This window comes from Dinoponera quadriceps, unplaced genomic scaffold (assembly GCF_001313825.1).
Source record: "Dinoponera quadriceps isolate SergipeBrazil2010 unplaced genomic scaffold, ASM131382v1 scaffold4681, whole genome shotgun sequence".
Classification (NCBI taxonomy): Eukaryota; Metazoa; Arthropoda; class Insecta; order Hymenoptera; family Formicidae; genus Dinoponera; species Dinoponera quadriceps.
Window position 1 is genome coordinate 871,546 of NW_014561157.1, and position 18,504 is coordinate 890,049.

At 46.6% G+C, this 18,504-nt stretch overlaps 1 protein-coding gene across 1 annotated transcript in view; it reads right to left on the reverse strand.

Moving 5' to 3' along the window:
* LOC106750906 (melatonin receptor type 1A-like) overlaps positions 1 to 18,504 on the reverse strand; it is a 180,880-nt gene that overhangs the window by 8,839 nt on the left and 153,537 nt on the right. The window contains exon 3 of the mRNA XM_014631538.1: positions 4,748 to 5,016. Within this exon, the coding sequence (XP_014487024.1) occupies positions 4,748 to 5,009 (262 nt within the window). The 5' untranslated portion in view covers positions 5,010 to 5,016. The remainder of the gene's footprint in view (positions 1 to 4,747; positions 5,017 to 18,504) is intronic.

Consider the following 18,504-nt stretch of genomic DNA (forward strand, 5'->3'; position numbering starts at 1 on the left):
TTCTGCAGGAGAGCGACCCGTTACGTCCGCTCGACCGCTCTATGAGTAATAAAATGCGTAATAAGATTTTTTCGTTTCGCCAAGTGCGCATTGGAGCAGCGGGACTTCACGCTAAGTTTAACGATCCGTTTCACGAACGAAAAAGCCGATGCCGCGATATGCCGTTGAATGAGGGACGGAGAGTCCCTGCAAGTCAATCGCCGCGTCTTATGCATATGCATGCGCGAAAAGAAAACAACAACGATTATTATAATTACGCATTTCCTCGCGTTTCCACCCGAGCCGCGGTCCGTTGCCTAACTTCGCTCGCCCTTGCAAGACAAATTTTCACTCACTATGGTTTTCTTATGTAAATACGTTACCGCGCACAATGGGATAGCGCGCCGCGCCGACGCGAAACGATGCGGCGGGTCATCAAGTATTCAAATCACTTTTAAACGCGTATATAGTTATGAGTAACTGCGCGGCTTAATTGAGCGGCGAAAGCACTTTTAAGAAGTCATCAACACCTATAAATTACAGGCAAAGTAGCGCGTTAAATTGCAGCCCGCACGTGTAATTTGGCGTTTTCCTCGACGTCTTATCGCCATCTCGCGCCACATGCGCTAAGTACTCGCCACTGATACTTTCATTAACGCGCGTCATGTAATTGCAGCGTATCGGCCGTTTTCGTTGCAACATCGAACACCGTATTTTTCTCTTTATACCCGTAATACGAGACCACGCTCTAATTGCACGAGGCGAGAGATATCGCGGAGTCGAGCGCTTCGCGTGAACACGACACGGTTAATATATTCGGAACTACCGTGCGGGGAATTATTTACTTGGAATTTCTTCTCTTCTTTACGCAGAATCGCGGTTTGTTGTCATATTTTCAATCGCACACACCCACGCATGCCGAGTACGGTTGAATAATTGACATTCCGAGAGCCATAACATTAAGAATATTTGGAAAGCGCGTGCTCCGCCAGATAAAGTAAATTACGTCGCGCGACGCGACCGGAGGCACGACACCCTCGTTGCGAAGCCGAGGTGACATTTTTAGCGAGGGTGGCCTCGGACTCGTCGCTTTTTCGGGAAGCGCGAAATGCGCTCGCACCAACACGCCGACGGGCCGCACGGCCGCAAACCGTGTTCGCGCCTTCGGCGTGGATATTACACCGCGATAAAAATGATTACGCGACAAATTGCACCGTCCGCGCCTCATGCCGGGTGGAAGGCGCCGCCTTTTTCGCCACCGCCTCCTCGTCCCGGTTAATAGGATGAAATATCGCGGTCTCTCGGTAGGCGAAAACCAGAGAGAGAGCGAGAGAGAGAGAGATAGAGTCGCGGCTGTGAGGGCAGGATCGAAGCGAGAGGTGCTCTCTCTCTCTCTCTCTCTCTTCAGGTATCGACGAATTAAGCCCCCGTAGTCGTCGCATTCGCGCCGCCCGCATTCGCCGATCGCATTTTCCGGAGGTACGTTTCGGCGTGACGAGATCCGATCGATTCAGCGGTTGATGCGTGGAATAAATTATCCCGCATCAGCGCTCGTGGCGTCACTTCGAAATTGATTCTCTCTATCTCCCTCCTCTATATCTCTATCTCGCCCGGGTCCGCTGTCTAGCCGCAGTGCCGCGGCATCGTCATGGGAACGTGCTCCCTTCCCCTCCCCCGGGTATTCTTCTACGTACCGAATGAATCCGCGCTGATCAGAATTTGTTTTAATCGATTTACCGAGTCAGCCCGCACCTCTCTCTCGCTCCCTCCTTCCCTCCCTCTTTTGCTCGGCCTTTCTCTCTCTCTCTCTCTCTCCCGCGAGTCTCGTTTCACGAGCGCCGAACCGAACTATTCGCAACCGCACCGCGGAGTACCCGAAGTATTCGCATTACCGGCGGGGATTCGCCGCGTTCGGCCGCCGCCTCCGTGATCGGGGTTTCCAAGGGGAGCATCCAGACGAGACGAGATGAGACAAGAGCGAGGGAGAAAGATATAGAACGGCGCTCTCTCGTTGCGGCATTAGATACGACGGCGGGCAGAGTTATACGGCAGCGGGCCCGCTCGTGCGGCTACGCGCCGCGAAATTGACTCGCTCATCCGTGTACACCCTTATAGCGGCCCCACGACTGCGCAATCCATTACGGCGCCATCGGGTTACCGGGCATCGCGGACCCGCTGCGGTGAGCTTTTTGTTTCTCGAGTTCTCTCTCCGCGCCGGCAGAGTTCACGCAAACGAAGCCGAAGTCCGTCCGACACTTCACGTCCGCAGTAGAAATGGGGTTTACGTCAGGCACGAACGGACATCCACGAGCTTCCCGATCCTCACCCTCGTACCCCCCGCTCTCTCTTCCTCGCGCATGCCGCTCACACGCCGGAGACGTTCCTTCCTTCCTACCTACCTACCTACCTACCTACCTCCCGGCACGGGAAAAAAGGAGGAATCGCGTCCGAGGGCCGGATTTCCGGCTACAGACAGGCCAGTTGCCGTCGCGTCACGTTCGGACGTATTTATTGGAAAGGACGATCGTGAAGTTCGAAATTGCGCGCGCGATCGGCACATTAAAACTTCAATCTCGTTACAAGCTTTATTCGATGTCCTACGATGTTCTATCCATATCAAGCTTTTGCATTAGATATCACTGGCCATCCGCGTAAATTGCTAGTGGCTCAAGGAAAATTCCTCGTGATAGGTACTCCCCGCGACGTGGAATTGCATCGCACCGTTACTTTGTCCTTTTTCACTCTATACGGAATATTTCATTATACAGAAGGAGACCGCTTATACAAAGAAAATACATCGACCATGTATAGAATTACTAATTCAAGCTGTTGATGTGTTGAACGTATCACTGTTATACTTCAGAAAGTATAAGAGAATGTATTCGGAGTCGGAATGACAACGACAATGAACGAATACGCGAAGTGAACATACAAAAAAGCATCTGCATCGAAGACATCTTGCTCTCATTTAATTCTACAAACGCACATTCACACGACTTCATCATCTTATCTCAAAAGCACGCGTATCCACATTCACTCGGGTTCCCACGATTATGTTGTCAATATTTTATATTACTTGGGACGTCGAACGCGTGTGAAACGATCGTGAAACCACGGAGAACCATCTCCTCGAGAACGTTTGCGTCCTTAAACTCCAATATACGCGCACGGTCGTTGTAAAATCAAAGAATAATCCGGGGGTTAATTCTCGTTATTGCGACAATAATGACTCAAGTTTCTCGCCGTCATCGCGACTGGAGAGACGACGCATCGCGGCGGACCGCGTTAAGGGAACTTTATTGCTGGAAAAACGAGGAAAATGGAGCGAGATGTTCTTGGTGAATGGCTCTAGGCGAACGAAAGCCGATATTATTTGCACCACTATCGAGATTCATGCGGAATAAAATAGCGGTAAAAATGTTTCGGACTATTTCAATAAGAATTACGAGAATGGCCAGTGATGGTACACAGTTATAAAACCGAGAAACTCGGCAAATTGAAGTGTCGATGAGAAGAAGAAGAAGAAAAGAAAAAGAAGGAGGAGAAGTGAAAGAAGCAAAAGAAAAAAATCACTTAGAAAGAGAGAAGAAAATAAAAGAAAATATGGCAAAATAAAATTGATTTGCTGCTCTGGGACTAAATCTCTTCGGAAAAATATTTATAATACCTAAGTGTATATGATAAATAATCATTGCGAGAATAAACAACAGATAATATGAGACAATAAATGAAAATACGAAAAAAATAACATATAAAAAGCAAATTATAAGTGTGACAAATAATATGAAAAAATTAATTATTCAAAAGTTAGCGGGTCGAAACAAATTCATTATTCCTCCTAGGAAACAAAAACTGATTTCAAATTCATCATTAAACCTTACTTCATATCAGCAGTTCTAAGACAATTTGTACACAGATTGACTTTAAGTAGACTGGCTTCTCTGTAACATGAAGAAGGAGAGAGAGAGAGAGAGAGATTGAGTTTTTCAATTTATATTAAATATACAGATATGAAGACAGAGAAACAGAGAGAAGGAAGAGCGATACCTTAGGCAAGCGGCGTAATTACGTTCGCACCCACGTTGCTTTGTATTCCATTCCATCCGCAGCGTCATTGTTATTACGCTCTATGCGGAGTGCTCGCGTGCAAATAATAATTATCTCGGGTCGGTCCCAGCGCGAGCCAACGAGACAACGACGCGCGATAGCACCGAGGGGATTATTTATTATCGCGCCGGCGCGTATCTGCGAGAATGAGAAGTTCAGTTTGCAAATAGTACGAGAAATCGATCTCGTTATTGCCGCAGGTATAATGGCACGATGAAGATCCCATCTTCCTCGCAGATTGTACCGACACGACGACGACGACGTTCGTTTTTCACCGTTATATCCCTCTCCGGCCGGATACAGACGGAGGACGCTTTTGTCCGTGGAGAAGCAAAAAAAGATAAGAGATCTTACCGCGACGGTATATACGAAAGAACGTTGTCGCGAGGCACGTCGGAAATGTACGACCCCCTGGATGGCTTTTAGTCGGATATACCTCTATGCAGTAAAAACTTTTGTCGTTGCATTTGTCGATGAGAGCGTTCCCTTTCAACTACCCCTGCGCCGCCAACCTCCGAATCCTTTCTAACGTCGCCTTTACTATTTTAATTTTCCGTCGCAAATTTATAGCGACTCCCGCGCGCGAGAATGATTCTCCGCCTCTGTGCACGCGAGCTCCGTGTTTTTATTCGCGGTCGTAAAGATAAAACTGCAGACATACCTCGTTTGTTGAGCTGATCCTCCACCACCACGGCAGATATCATGAAGACATTACCCACGCTGCCGCAGACGGCGAGGGAGACCAGCAGCAGAAGTCGAGCCACTCTGGACCAAGCCGACGATAAGGTCACCGGCGAAACGTCAAGGTCGCCGTCGGTGACGCCGCCCGTTGCCTTGCTCAGTGTTAGACTGAGATTCGCAGACTCCAGGCTGATCATACTAGCCACGGTGCTCGCACCGATGTGGATCGCCGTCATGTTCATCCTGAAACTGAGAGGAACGTTTGTTTATAGAACAATCTCTCACGCTCAAATGCAACGATATTAACGAGTCAACATGTTTAACGCCGTTTTACAACACTGAGCGAATACCACGGAATCTCCCGGTTGCTCCGATCGATCGAATCCGCGTCCACTCTTAAGGACAAGTCCAATCCGCGATTGACCTTACATCTTGTAACGCGACATTTTCTTCGCGAGTATCGCATGGACGATTAGCGGCGAAAGTGACGAAGTTTAACTTGAATGGGTAACATACATGCCCCCCCTCTGCCCTTCCGTCAATTTAAGGGGACTGTTCATGGTGGTCTTCGAGTCTGGAACACGGAGGAAACGAGGCTGAAGCTATTCGATATCATGCTATTACACGGAGAGAGGCCCTTTGAAGATTAGGGCCGACAAGACCATACCGACCACCCTAATTGTGAATTATCGATCGGACTACGGTGTGGAGGATGGGAAAGAGGGAGGGAGGGGATAGTCACCTGTTCCAACCATGGCCCATGTTAGGTTTCCACAATGTCCTCGTTGTCGCTAACAACATCTGCGCAATATCATGGTAATTAGCAAATATAAGTGTCGCGTACACAGTCAGATAACAGCTGACGCTGTACAAGAACGTTGAAAAATAAGAAAGGAACAGGTTCGGGAATTTAAAGATGCGTAACAAACGCTCGCCTAAGCTGCATCATAAAATGCCCTTTATTCCCGAAGAGAAGTTTCGCAGACATAATAGGTTGTATGTATAAAGTGGAGCAACTGCTTTTGTGCCTTTACTCACGGAAGAAAAATAGCCCGAGGAATATGAAAGAGAATATTAGAGCGTTTGTTTATACGCTCGAAATTGAAAAATATTTCTATAAATATTATAGTACCGCGCACACGTAAAGATAAAACGGGGGAATTTCTGATGCGCCTAAGTAATGATCGGAATCTTCTTAACGACCGGAGTCCCGCTCGTTGATTTTGTTCAACATATCTTTCATCGTCGTGACACGCATTTTTACTAAACCGTTCTATTCATCGCAAAACTCGGAATATCGATCGTTCTTAACTGCTTAAACGCAAACTCTTACATGAGGAACAGCAAACCCCCGCAATATTTCCCCCAGATTGTTTTACCAGCGCCATGATGCATATCTGCTTTCTCATTCCGCGGGTAAATATACCTCATTGTCGGAAATGTCTCGATCGTATCCGTAGGGTTTTCAACGTAGATCTGAAATTTTCACCGGCAAATGAAGCCTCGGGCGGACGTTGAAATGTTTAACGCGCCGTACTCCGTGGCGGCGAACGCAGCGAAATTGATCGCGAGAATTGCGTTTAATAATAAAGCTGCATCATCGCTCCTTCTTTCTGTCGGCGAGCCATCGACCCTTACTTCTACCAGAAATATTTTCACTTGTTGCATTAGAGCTTGAAATGGCGAACCCCTCGAGCCAATAATCTCATCAATCCCGTTACGTGACCTTTCACGCACATCGACGTCGAATCAATTTCCCCGCGGACGCGCTAGCGGTATCTTTTCTTAAATGAAAAACAACTTTTCTGAGAGAGAGAGAGAGAGAGAGAGAGAAGCGTCGTTCGCGCCATGGAAAAAACGGTAACTGCAAGTTCTCGCTTCCGTCTTCGAAAGCGGATCAGCCGGAATGATCGATGCTCGTTGTGTACAAGATGTCCCGAGACCATCTCTCGCTATCTTTCCCCGGACGATTCTTTAATGGATCTGCAGTCTCTCAATTTTCTCGTGCCAGAGATTCGATCGCAAACACCGTCTATTTTCCCCTAAATCTTTAAGTTTCAACATCGAGTGCATTCTCTCGATGTAATATCTACGTCTCGAACAAAAGTTCCCTCAAAATGGAGCACCGTCGCAATTACTTAGACGTTGAACTTACGCGTTACCGTAAAACCATGCGCCGTATGATTCGCTTCACCTTCAGTCTCTCGCAACTCAAAAGCCGTAAAAGTCGAAAGATACATAGCCGACTGAGCATCGGGGCGTCTCTTTGGGACACCCGGTATGCAAAACCTGTGCGTCTTACGGAACCGGGAATACGACTCTTACGTCCGCTTTAAGCGGCTTTTAAATTGTAGATCTATTTCGAGAGGTGTCGCCGACCGTCTGACTACTCGACGAGACGTATAGATTACAATCTCATTGCGACACCTTGCGGAAGTGGATCTCATTCGCGATGTAAAAAGATGCAAACGGTCCCATCGGCGGAAGAGAGCATCTCACGTTTCGCGAGAGTCTCTCCTCCAATCCCGCGCGGATGTGTGCGTAAAAAGCGAGTTACACGTTCGTCCCTCGAATCTAGAGAGCGCGTCTCGATAAAGGCGCGAGGCGATGTATCGCGCGGCGGAGCGCTGACGGACAGCCTCCATCGCCGGCGTTGTCGACGTCCTGAATGAGCTAGACTACAAGAAGATGTGATTGCGTTCGCGATCCGCGACTAGGAGAAAAGGCAGGGCTCGCTTCTGAGAAATCTGGGCTTTAAAGAACATTCGAATGCGATCCCTTAAATTATTCCGATTGTGCGGCGAATCTCTCTCCCTCTCTATCTCTCGCTCCATCACCCTCTTTTCCTCTCGCTCGAGGTTTACAATGGCAACGTCGAGGATCTCCCCACGCGCAGGGGGGGGCCGACGGAATTCGGCTGCCGACGCGCCGGACGGATTGTCGCCTTGCCTATTTGATAGCGCACTGCGTACGGAGGAGTCATCTAGTCCGAGACTCTCGAGACAGACCAGCCGCGACATTGTTCTCTCGTCACGTCTCCCGGTCGGAAATTTATTATTTCCATTCATGCTCACGCGAGAGAGAGTCGTCTTATATGATTCACAGACCGCGAAGGCACAGAAGGCAGGAAACCCGTAGTATACTGTAACACCAGTCTCGCTCCGTAGCGATATCGGATTTCGTGGGATCGATGATAGCTGGGATGCAGTTAACCCAGCGCCAAGTCCTACGTGCGTTTTTCGTACTCGTGTCCGACGGACGGGGATAAAGCGCGGGTGCTTAATTGCCGCCTCGATACCTCGCTAGCCCGCGTGTTACGGCAGTCGCTAAAATTTTTTACGGTGTCGACATACGGCCGTCGACCGGGCGGGCTTGACCCTCGCTCGCGAAAACGCATGACAATCTTTCTTTCGCGCCCGGCCGGCTCGCGCGCAACGACACTTTTTACGACTCATTAAAACGGCCGAAATCGAAATTACGGTGCCACGGGGCATACTATATACCGTGTTTTATTGACGATAAAGCCGGTGAGGAGTAATTAGGTTCGTATCAAGTTTGCAAACTGCTTCATTTTAAGACTTTCGGAACTCCGAGTACGCGCACCCGCGCGAGCGCCATCGATGCTCGAGGAGTGGCGCCGTTAATTTGCATGAAAGTAATCCGCAAATGAATATTCACCCGGCATATCATTAAAGCCATGAAAGGGGACCAGACGCGAGTTAAGAGTTAATGTTCACGCGTCCGTAACGATCAAAACACGTTCATTTCGTATTTATTTATGTAAACCGCCGAAACTCGCGAAACGAAACAAACATGAGCCTTCCTGCCAATTTGGAGGGGCGCTATCGAACTTACCTGCGTGCAGGGCTGGGGAAGATGGCCACTTTCGACTAATCTGTGAACTAATACAGTCGTATAGAGAAGAGGCGGCTCACAGAGAAACGAGCGTAGACCGAGCGGGAATTTTTCACGTTTAACGAGCCATATAATTACGCGCCATTACCCACATACGTCTTATCGCGGAGCGCGCGGTTATGGATTGGATATATAACGCCATAAACTCCTTTAATCCGTCGGGAGACGTTGTAAGAGTAGATCCTTGAACCATCGTGCTCCGATCGGCCGCGTATAAACCGTCGATGGACGATTACAGGGCGGAAAATAAAATTTCACCGGGAAACGTACGTGCGGGCATGATAAAGGCGGCAACAAATTTCGCGGATGGTGGAGTTACGCGATTACGTGACGCGTCGGCCGAGAGGGTTACGAGAAAGTTTCTGGAGTGTAAAGTGGGCTTAAGGCGGAGGTAGGATAAGAAGCCGGCGAGGCAAGGCTTTATAAGGTGAAAAGAAAGAGAGAGGAGAGAGAAAGAAATGACGACGCGGTCGTGAGAATGTACACGGCTAAGCAAAAAATTCCTCTCGGAAGGTGCTCGGGCGTACTCGAAACGGTCCGGAAGTTTCGTGGATGCTACCGACCTTTAATACCCGGGGCACGTACGACGACACCTTTTAATAAATAATGGATCGTCGACATTTCGCGCGAGATGCAGTAATTTCCCTCGACTACATTTTTGGCATATCTCCGCGACGGGCAGAACGAGCGGAATTAATAGGAGCGCGGTAACCGATCTGCGAACTCGCTTGTAACAGTGATACGATAAAGAACATTTTACGAGATAAAGACAATTTCGGAAAGAAGCGATATAAATTTAATCACGAAATTACGCGACGTCTTCGATAAATTAATACGTCTTTCATAACTTTATATCCGAAGGTATCGTACGTCTCCTTCGAATTCAAACGTCTTAATTTTACTGCCGATACAACTCGATGATAAATCGGTGATTTATGAATAACCTGATGTTCGTGTGCTAAAGCAGACGGGCGGAAGGAGGACGATGCACAGTAATTGCTACGCGCAAGTCATCGACGAATTATAGCTCGGGATTAATTATCGATTACGAAATATCAATATTGGCTTATTCGCTGGTGCGCGTTTCTTTTAATATAAGACTCCGTTTCGAAGGTCCACAATCAAGTCCGCAATCGATATTTTACGTTGATGACCGCAATAATGGTTATTACATTGCGTTTTCTTGCGGGTTTCTGATTGCGGTCGTAAAATTACTCGCTCGTCAAACGCGCGCCGGAACTTTCTCGGATGCGTGTGTGTAATGATCGTGCGGTAATTCAAAATAAATTATTGTATGTCTGAATGTTTGTACCGGGCGTAGTATTGTGAATATTGCCAATTATTAGATTAAAGCCGGGATTATCTTTAGATATTATTAATTGTTGGCCTTTGATAATTAATCGGCATCAGTATCAGTATCTGTATGACATACAAGAATACAAGAAGTGCTGGAGAAACGCGTATTAAACAATTAAATAACGCAAAATAATCTACAATATTAATGTATCGTGATATAAGAAACATTGGATAATCGGGAGCATCATGCGTTGACCTTTTCTGATTCGGTGATATGATGCGTCGAAATTCATTCTACCCTTGTCGCGTAATTGCCGACAATAACAAACACGGGTCTACGCCTCAATCGGTCATCATAATAGTTTTACGCTCGATTCCACCATCATGGTTTAAATCTAATCGACGATTAATTCAACGAAATAAACGCGATGATTTGAATGCAATTGGTCAATTTCGTTGAGTTAATCATCGATTAGATTCAAACCATGATGGTGGAGCCGGGCATTAGACGCGGAGATGGACACGTCATATCACGTCGAGCATCCTGCCAATGTTTCCCTGTTAATCAGCGCGTTTGTGATAATAAAATATTTTACTTTGTACACACGTTCGTCATGTCGGGAAAGTCGCGATCAGTGCACCGTAATAAAATAACATCGACTAACTCTCTAAAGTGAATGGTGATTACCACATCTTGTTTCTTCTAGATATAAGAGAAAAATTAATTGTATTCTTCGGCTTGTCTGTGGACATAACTAATTAGACGGTCTGCTTTCTGTTTCAGATCTGGGGGAGTTTTCGACCACATGGTGGATACAGTTCTAGAAGATGTCGTGCCGGCAGACGCGGATGCCGTATCGGAGGATTCGGTTCGGGCCGAGCAGGACCTGCTTGAAGGTGGATTTATACTTTCTTATACTTCTCTATTTAAGTTTTTCCGGTCAGTTATTGACGAGATATTGTTGTCGATATAAAAATCAATGATCGTTTAAAGCTCTTACATTTTCAATCAAATAAAGAATAACCAGCCAATATAAGCAGACGCAGGCTAAATGTTATGAGCGGAGTTTAATGTTTTTTTTAACTATTGCTTTTAAGAATATTGCGCAAAAGCTTTACATTATTTTAATAACCGAAAGAGATAAAAATCATCGAATTATATATGATCGCAAAGAGCCAACATATTCGTATTTACGTATGCGTTTCTCCGTTAAACCTCGAACTTAAATCTAATCAGCAAAACAACATTTTCTTTTGTTCTAGATCGAAGTAATGGCCTGCTCTGAATTGGTGTTACATCGGTGAGTCACAAAAAAAAACAAATACAAACGTCGAAGGTGGCGGGTGTTTAAAAATTTCGTTAAAATTAATGCGATTTATCTTGCCTACAGATTATTACATACTGAGTTTTGCATGTATGTTTGTGTGCTGTCAAACAATATACTACTTAAAATAATTCGGAAATCATTTTTTTTAATATACGTTTATCTTACCTAGTAGATACCTGAGGTATCATAAATATACTTCTTCTCCTTAAATATAGCTGTTTATAATTTTAATTTTTGTAGGAACATTACAATTTTTAGTAATATTATACCGCATATTTATTTATTATCAACGCTTTTCTTTATTATATACCTGGACAGCTCAAACTATAAAATTATATCAATAGAATTGTTCATTCATTGTAATTCCCAAATTATATGAAGCAGTGCATAATGCGCATTAGAATTGCGCCACCGCAAACTAAATTCGTGTTCACATGAAACTAACAAAAGGGCGATTACTTCACTCGTGTTGATAAATTTCGCGATCAGAGTATTCGGTCTTTAATTCGCGCTCATTTTACTCGCTGGATTTCAATTTCACCAATTTCATTATTACTTGCTCTACGTGACTCGCGCCCGCAAATGTGCTAAAATGGCACACTCAGCCGTTACGAATTTACGAAGCAATTCGCATCTTGAAAAACATGAAGTATTGTTTCTTACTTCTCTTTCGATTTCGCCGACGATAATTCTAATTCGCGATTCGCAAGTATGTTTCAAACGTTTGCCGGAATTTACTGCATCGCTATAAATGTTCGTTGAACAAATTTGCAAATTCTAATTTCCGATTCGAAATAAGTCTAAAGTTTTTTCATAGAGAGATTCCGCCAAAATATTTGTTAATCGCCGTTATAACATGAATATTAATCGCGTTGCGAGTGAAATGCAAGCAACGTGGGACGACGCGGGACGCAGACTGGACTTCCAGATGAGGAACGACGCAATTCGGACTGCAGCGGCGGAGCTAAAAGTACTTTGGTGGATTCAACGCGCAATGGTGAGTGTCCAATATGAACGCTCACAGAGCGCCATGTTTTGTAGTCCATGCATGCACGTAAATCGCATTGATTTTTAACGAAGTACAATATTTTAATGGCAAATTCTGGAGTAAAATTGGAGCCGGAAATTTTAATACGAGAATACTGAAATTACCCTAGTTAAAAATGTCTTGATTTTTTTGAGCGTTTAGAATCATACTCTCATTTATTGTATCACTATTATTACTTATGTCTTGCAAACTGTTATGTATAGTATATTTCACTCTAATTGAGCTCCAGATTGCGCTATTCGAGTATAATACAATAGTTGTGGAACATCGTGTCATCACAGATAAAGATACTTAGCAAAAAGTATCATGTGACGATCTCGCTGATAAGCGAATTGTTTAACAATTCTGATAAAACATTTCTCGATCTTGCTTCTCATATTGATACGTAAATGTGCCCTGTATAACGCGTGAAAAAAGAAAAAGTTATCTAAAGACTCGTCCGATAAAGAGAGAAAGAGAAGAAACTGCGTAATGCGATCTTGAGCCGCAAATTTTATTAGCTCTTTCTCACGGAAAGAACCTCGTTCCCAAAGGCACGCACTTACCATGCAGGTAGACCCTTTCATAATATCTCCCTCTATCAGCCGCTCTCTGTAGTATCATCTTACCTAATGGATTTCCAGTCATGCGAAACACAACACTGCGCCGATTACAATTTCCACGGGACGCGAATGAATCTTTAGCCAGCTGTTGTACATGTATGCGTGCACAGGCGGTGCATTGCCGCAAATCGACCAGGTAGCTGCATTTAAATAATTTACGCGAACCGGTATTCCTCGTCCTTTTAGTGCCTTATTTATCGCATAACTTACTGACGACGACGGTGCGTCGCTCGTAAATCGGGAGCTTCGGTGTCGCGCTTGAAATCCTTGTTTTTTCGCTCGCGAGAGTCTCGGCGATATGTCACGCGCCGACTATATCGGACGCGCGGCACGACAGCAATTACGCGTCGGCAAAAAAAGAATTACCAATTATAGGCTGAAACTAACGACGTTAGTATACACGAGATATTTTGGGACCGTCGCGTTTTCGAGTTGCGTGGAGAGATCGATTTCGAATCGGTTTAATGAAAACGTAATCCAACGTTACCTCCTTCAATCCGCGACGATCGAGTGTAACTCTCAATCCTCGGTATGAATATAAGCTGAAGTCTGAAGCGAGATCTTTTGATTAGACGAAGATTCGAGTTTTGCGCATATTTGCTCTTCTGAAGGGAGCTCGCGAGACGGGCTGGGAATCGCTCAAGAAATTTGCGGAGATAAAAGGAACACGCACGTGGGATACCGCTGTATTATATCCGCGCGTCTCGCACCGCGTACAGCCATTACGACGGAATGATTTAAACCTTTTGTGATGAGAAAAATCATCTTCCATTCGCGAGTATATCGAGTTTTGAACGTTTTTCGAAGCGACACGATAACGCGTGTCCGCTCGATGCGCTTTCTCGTGCACAATACCCGCGCACAATACCTCCGCGCTTAATGCACGTAGACATTATATCCCTGGTCTAATAATAAAATCGATCAAACTGTCATTGGCGCAATATAAGACGGTTAATACACTCCGCTCCGTGGGGAATCTCCGCGCGCTTCCTACCTGTTCGCTTTGTTTGTTTTCTCACATCGCGTGTACGACCGGCTCGACGAAACAATCAGTCAAATTCCGGCGAAGCGCAGCACAGGACTCACCTGGTGATCCTTTGTGAACCAGCACAATCAACCGGCGATCTCGAAATATTAATAGAGGGACTAATGCCGCGCGCAAGAGAACACACAGGGCCTTTTATTATTAAACGCTCCGAGAAGAAACGCCTACGCTAACAAAGAAATGCAGAAAAAAAGAGGACAAGCTTGTAGTCTATTAAACGTAATATCTGTAGAGAAAAAAATTAGTAGGGAAGATCCGAGCGCGCGCGCCTCTTTATTTCGCGTTCCAAAGCAAACGCGTTCATAATATCTCGCAGACATATATCGCGCGTCTACGCGAGCGGTCTGTGTCACAGTCGAACAATACCGAGTCGCGATATGCGATCCCCCTATGCGATCCACCGGCGACGGATTTTTCATTACGGGTATCCCCCGTTTTTTAATTAATACGATTCGAGGCAGGAATGCGACGAACGCGCGCTCGCTCGCTCGCCCACGCGCGCGACTCGCTCCGCGCGCCCGTGAGAACGCGATCTGCATAGAATTTCGCCCTTTAAAATCTGCATCGTTAATTTCCGTCGGAACATCTGACGCGTACAAAAATGTGCCACGTGCATATGACAAGCGTCTAACTCGATCCTTTATCCGCGAGCCCGGGATATAACGGACCGGCGCGCGCGGGATTTAACTCATCGGGTTGTGTCGGCGAAGAGCGAGAGAGAGAGAGAGAGGGAGTACGATCGGAGAAACGACGGCGGAAATTCCGCCCGCTATTTGTTAACATCTTTTCGAGATTAAATTTTAATCCCACACGGCGGATTGGCTTAAGTGAAATCTCCTTAGTGTGTAGCGCGCTACGGAACTGGATTTAAATCGTTTCACGCTACGCTGCCAGATTAGGTTGCTCCCGGGGAGCGCAGCTGGAATTGATATTTTCAGTACCGTGACCGTCGCCCGAGGGAAACCATTAAGTGCACGCTCGTTTCCTTCGAGTGCGTATGCATTCGCGAGCAAGCTCGCTTTCCTTCCGTTCATTAGTCGTTGTTATTTCGATTGTGTGTAACGTACCACCTGAGGGGAAGTGGTGAAAAAATTAAGCGAGAGATGGAAGACTTCTTTGCCACCTCTGTCTCGTTAAGTACGGGACGCCCGGCTTCCACCGTCGGGTCGATCGTTAATGACAGCCGCGCGTCGGGCGGATTTAACGATAGCCTTTCTGGTTTTGCAATTAAGCCTTCCGTCAAATTGTTGCTGATGGAATATCGAGTCCAAATTTTCAATCAACCTTTCACATCACATCGCACAGCGCCGATTATTTTACACGAAACAAGTACTGGATGAAAATGTTTTTCATTCAAAATCTAATTGAAACTTAGAGGTAATTGAGAGCAAAAATCTTGACAGTTTCGGGGTACATTTGAAACGCGAATACTGCGCAAAGCCGGACGATGGAAAACAGAGATAGAACTTGGGATACGTCAGCGAGTTTCGGGTTAACGGTAGAGAAATAACGGCCGCGCTACAAACCGCGTCGTGTAAATGATTAAAAACCAATTTCTTCAGCGAAATCGTACGGGGACGCTCGATCGAATGACAGCCGACGTCCGTAATTCGTTCGTTACGGTATTCACAAGTACAAAGTGCACTTAGCGGAACTAACGTGACTCGTGACAGCATTTACGGGCGGCGCGTGATCTTCAAGGCGGAGTCGAGTTATACGGAAATGCATTTAACCCGAAACGTAACGAGGCCGCACGCTCTCGCTCGCTCGCTCAAATCGTAACGTTTTACACGACAATTCCGGAATTAGGTGGCACCTTGGGGTTTTAGAGTCCGTCCGAATGGCGGGCGGCCTCGCCGCGCAATGGCCCGCGTCGACCTCGTCGCGCCGACGATAAAAGAGGAGAGACCGCCGTTTATTACGTCTCCCTCGTCAGTCATTATCCTTGCAACTCCTCCGCGATATTGCGCGCCGATGCGGGACGCGACGGTCCCCGAGCTGGCGTAATCCGTGAATACGGAGTAATCAGCGGCCGTTTGCGCGCGGCATAATTGCCGGCCGTGTCTATTATGCCGCGTACGCGGCTCCGGCGAAAAACTCTCGCGGAATGCATTTCCGAATGAATGCGAAATTGTCCGGGTCCGTCGACCTCGGTTCGTGCTCGACGGACGGTTCTCCTCCGGCGGTGCATGATTCTCCTCGCGGTTACGCAGAAGTGTAGTCGTCTCGCCGATATCCTCCTCGTCTCTCGTGTACAATTTCACGAGCGAACGCAAGGAACACACATGCGAGAGAGAGAGAGAGAGAGAGAACGTCTTTCTTTTATCTTTATCCACCGAGAAGATCATTTGCCGGACCTCTCGAAGAATTCCTCTTTCTTGCTGCCGGAAATATTGTCTGGCGGGTCACTCTGTGATCTAAAGCGGTCCACCGTCCGGTCTTTGTGTCCGTGGGCGCTTCAAAGTGTAAAATTAAAGTGAATTCTTTGCTGTCTTCTCTAGCTTGGAACAAAGAAACAATTTTCGCACCCTGCCTCCGGCTTTCCTTTACGACGCCGAAGCGCCTCTCTTTCTCTCTCTCTCTCACGAGAGAGTCCCATGTGTCGTCAGACGAGCTACTGAAATATTACGACACAATATTGATCACGTGCGCGTCGTGCGCCACGATAAAGGTAAAATATTTTTCACGAATTTCGTGTGAAAACCGTGGCGCGACGTACTTTTAATAATTACGTCGGGGTTCGACTTGTATTTTATATCGTGAAAAAATTGCCCCTCGGGATATTTATAAATGCTAACGAGAGACCTGACGAAAATAAATACGATTTGACGCGAAAGATTTTAATTGTTCCCGATAATTCGTAAATCTCAGCTTATGCAATACGTTTTTCGTTTGCGTGGCCATGCTGCGAAACACAATTAGCCGCCGCGCTCTTTATTTAATTACTAATGCGATCTACTTATTTAATTATCGATGCGAATACTAAAACACGAGTAGAATTCATAAAGCTCTCTCTCTCTCTCTCTCTCTCGCCGATGCCGCGAGGGCTATTATCTTCGGGCGATATTAATCCTCTTATTTTTAAACTCTTCCTATCAAAGAGGCCGCGGAAGTTCTCCCCGAACTTAACGTCAATTCTCTTCCTCCGCCCGGAATGAGAAACCTACTTTTTTAATGAACCTGTTAGATATATATTACCGCTACGATCTTACGTTATTAATCTCGTTCGAAACACGATGACGTGCTTCTCGTAAGGATCTTATTTTACATTTTGCCGTCGTTCAAAGTTGAAAGCGATTTTCCCGACCTATCCGGAGCTGGTTAAGGATCAAAGCGCGTCCCCAATATTGAGTTCATTTTCCGAGACCATGAAGGCAAGCAACACATCGATCGAACTTTTACCCGTGACACATAATATTTATCAGGTTCTTCTTTCTTTCATTTTTCATCCGTCTCTACGACATCGCCACACTACCACCTCTCGCTCCCTCCCTCCCTCTCTCTCTCTCTCTTCTCCACGAAGACGTAATTAAGTAACATATACACCGCAACGTGATTACAAACATCCACGGCGGCACTCTCATCGAACATCGTGATTGCATTTCGATCGTTAATTAAACCGGTTCCTCCGGTCGCCATTCGTCTACTCTCAAAATTAATTTCATCCTCGTATCCACCGGCCGGCCTTTCGTAACCCTATCCGGGGAAACTCGCTCTTGTTTGTACGCCACTTCTACCCGCGATCCCATTCGTCCGTTATAAAACGCTGTGTACTTAGCGCTCGACTTCGGTACAGAGCAAGCAAAGAAGCAATTCGCAAAGTAAGTAACGTTTGAATTCGAAATACCGGAGAACCTTGACTCTTCGCGTGGCGCGACGCGGAAACGGCGCCGCGCGGCCCAGCGTCGCGGAGAAATTGGCCGAACCGTCGCATTTCACGCGCATAATTATGAAATGCCGGGCCGCATTTGCATAAGCTGCAAATTGGACATGGAAATTGCACGGTGTTTAGCCAACCGTTCATGTGTTCAATCGCGCGCCGACCAGCGCGCGTTCGCCGTTCCGCCCGCCGCTGCGGCGTTTCGTTCATAAGCCAACCGTCGGCCGACAATCATTCCCGAAAGTTCAAACACGTGTGTAACGCTTCCGATGAGCGTTTGTAAAATTTATTTTGGCCCTCCTCCACCGCCGGCGGCTCCTCTCACCCCCCCCCCCTGAATCCGCACATCAACGCGCTTCCGTCTCTACCTCTCATTAAACGCAACCCACATGCGCCGAATATGCATATGCGCCGCATCCAACACGCATCGCTGCGTCGCGCGGCTCGTAATTAGAGAAAATTAAATCTACGCATTAAGCCCAAAACTCTCTCTCTCCCTCCCGGCGTAAGCCGCGCCTTTTCTATCGGCCGGCAATTTTCGCACACATCGCGGATTGTGTACGTCGCGTTTTTTGCGTCGCTTCTCCGCGAGTTCTCCCCCCCCCCCCCCAACAGGCTTCATG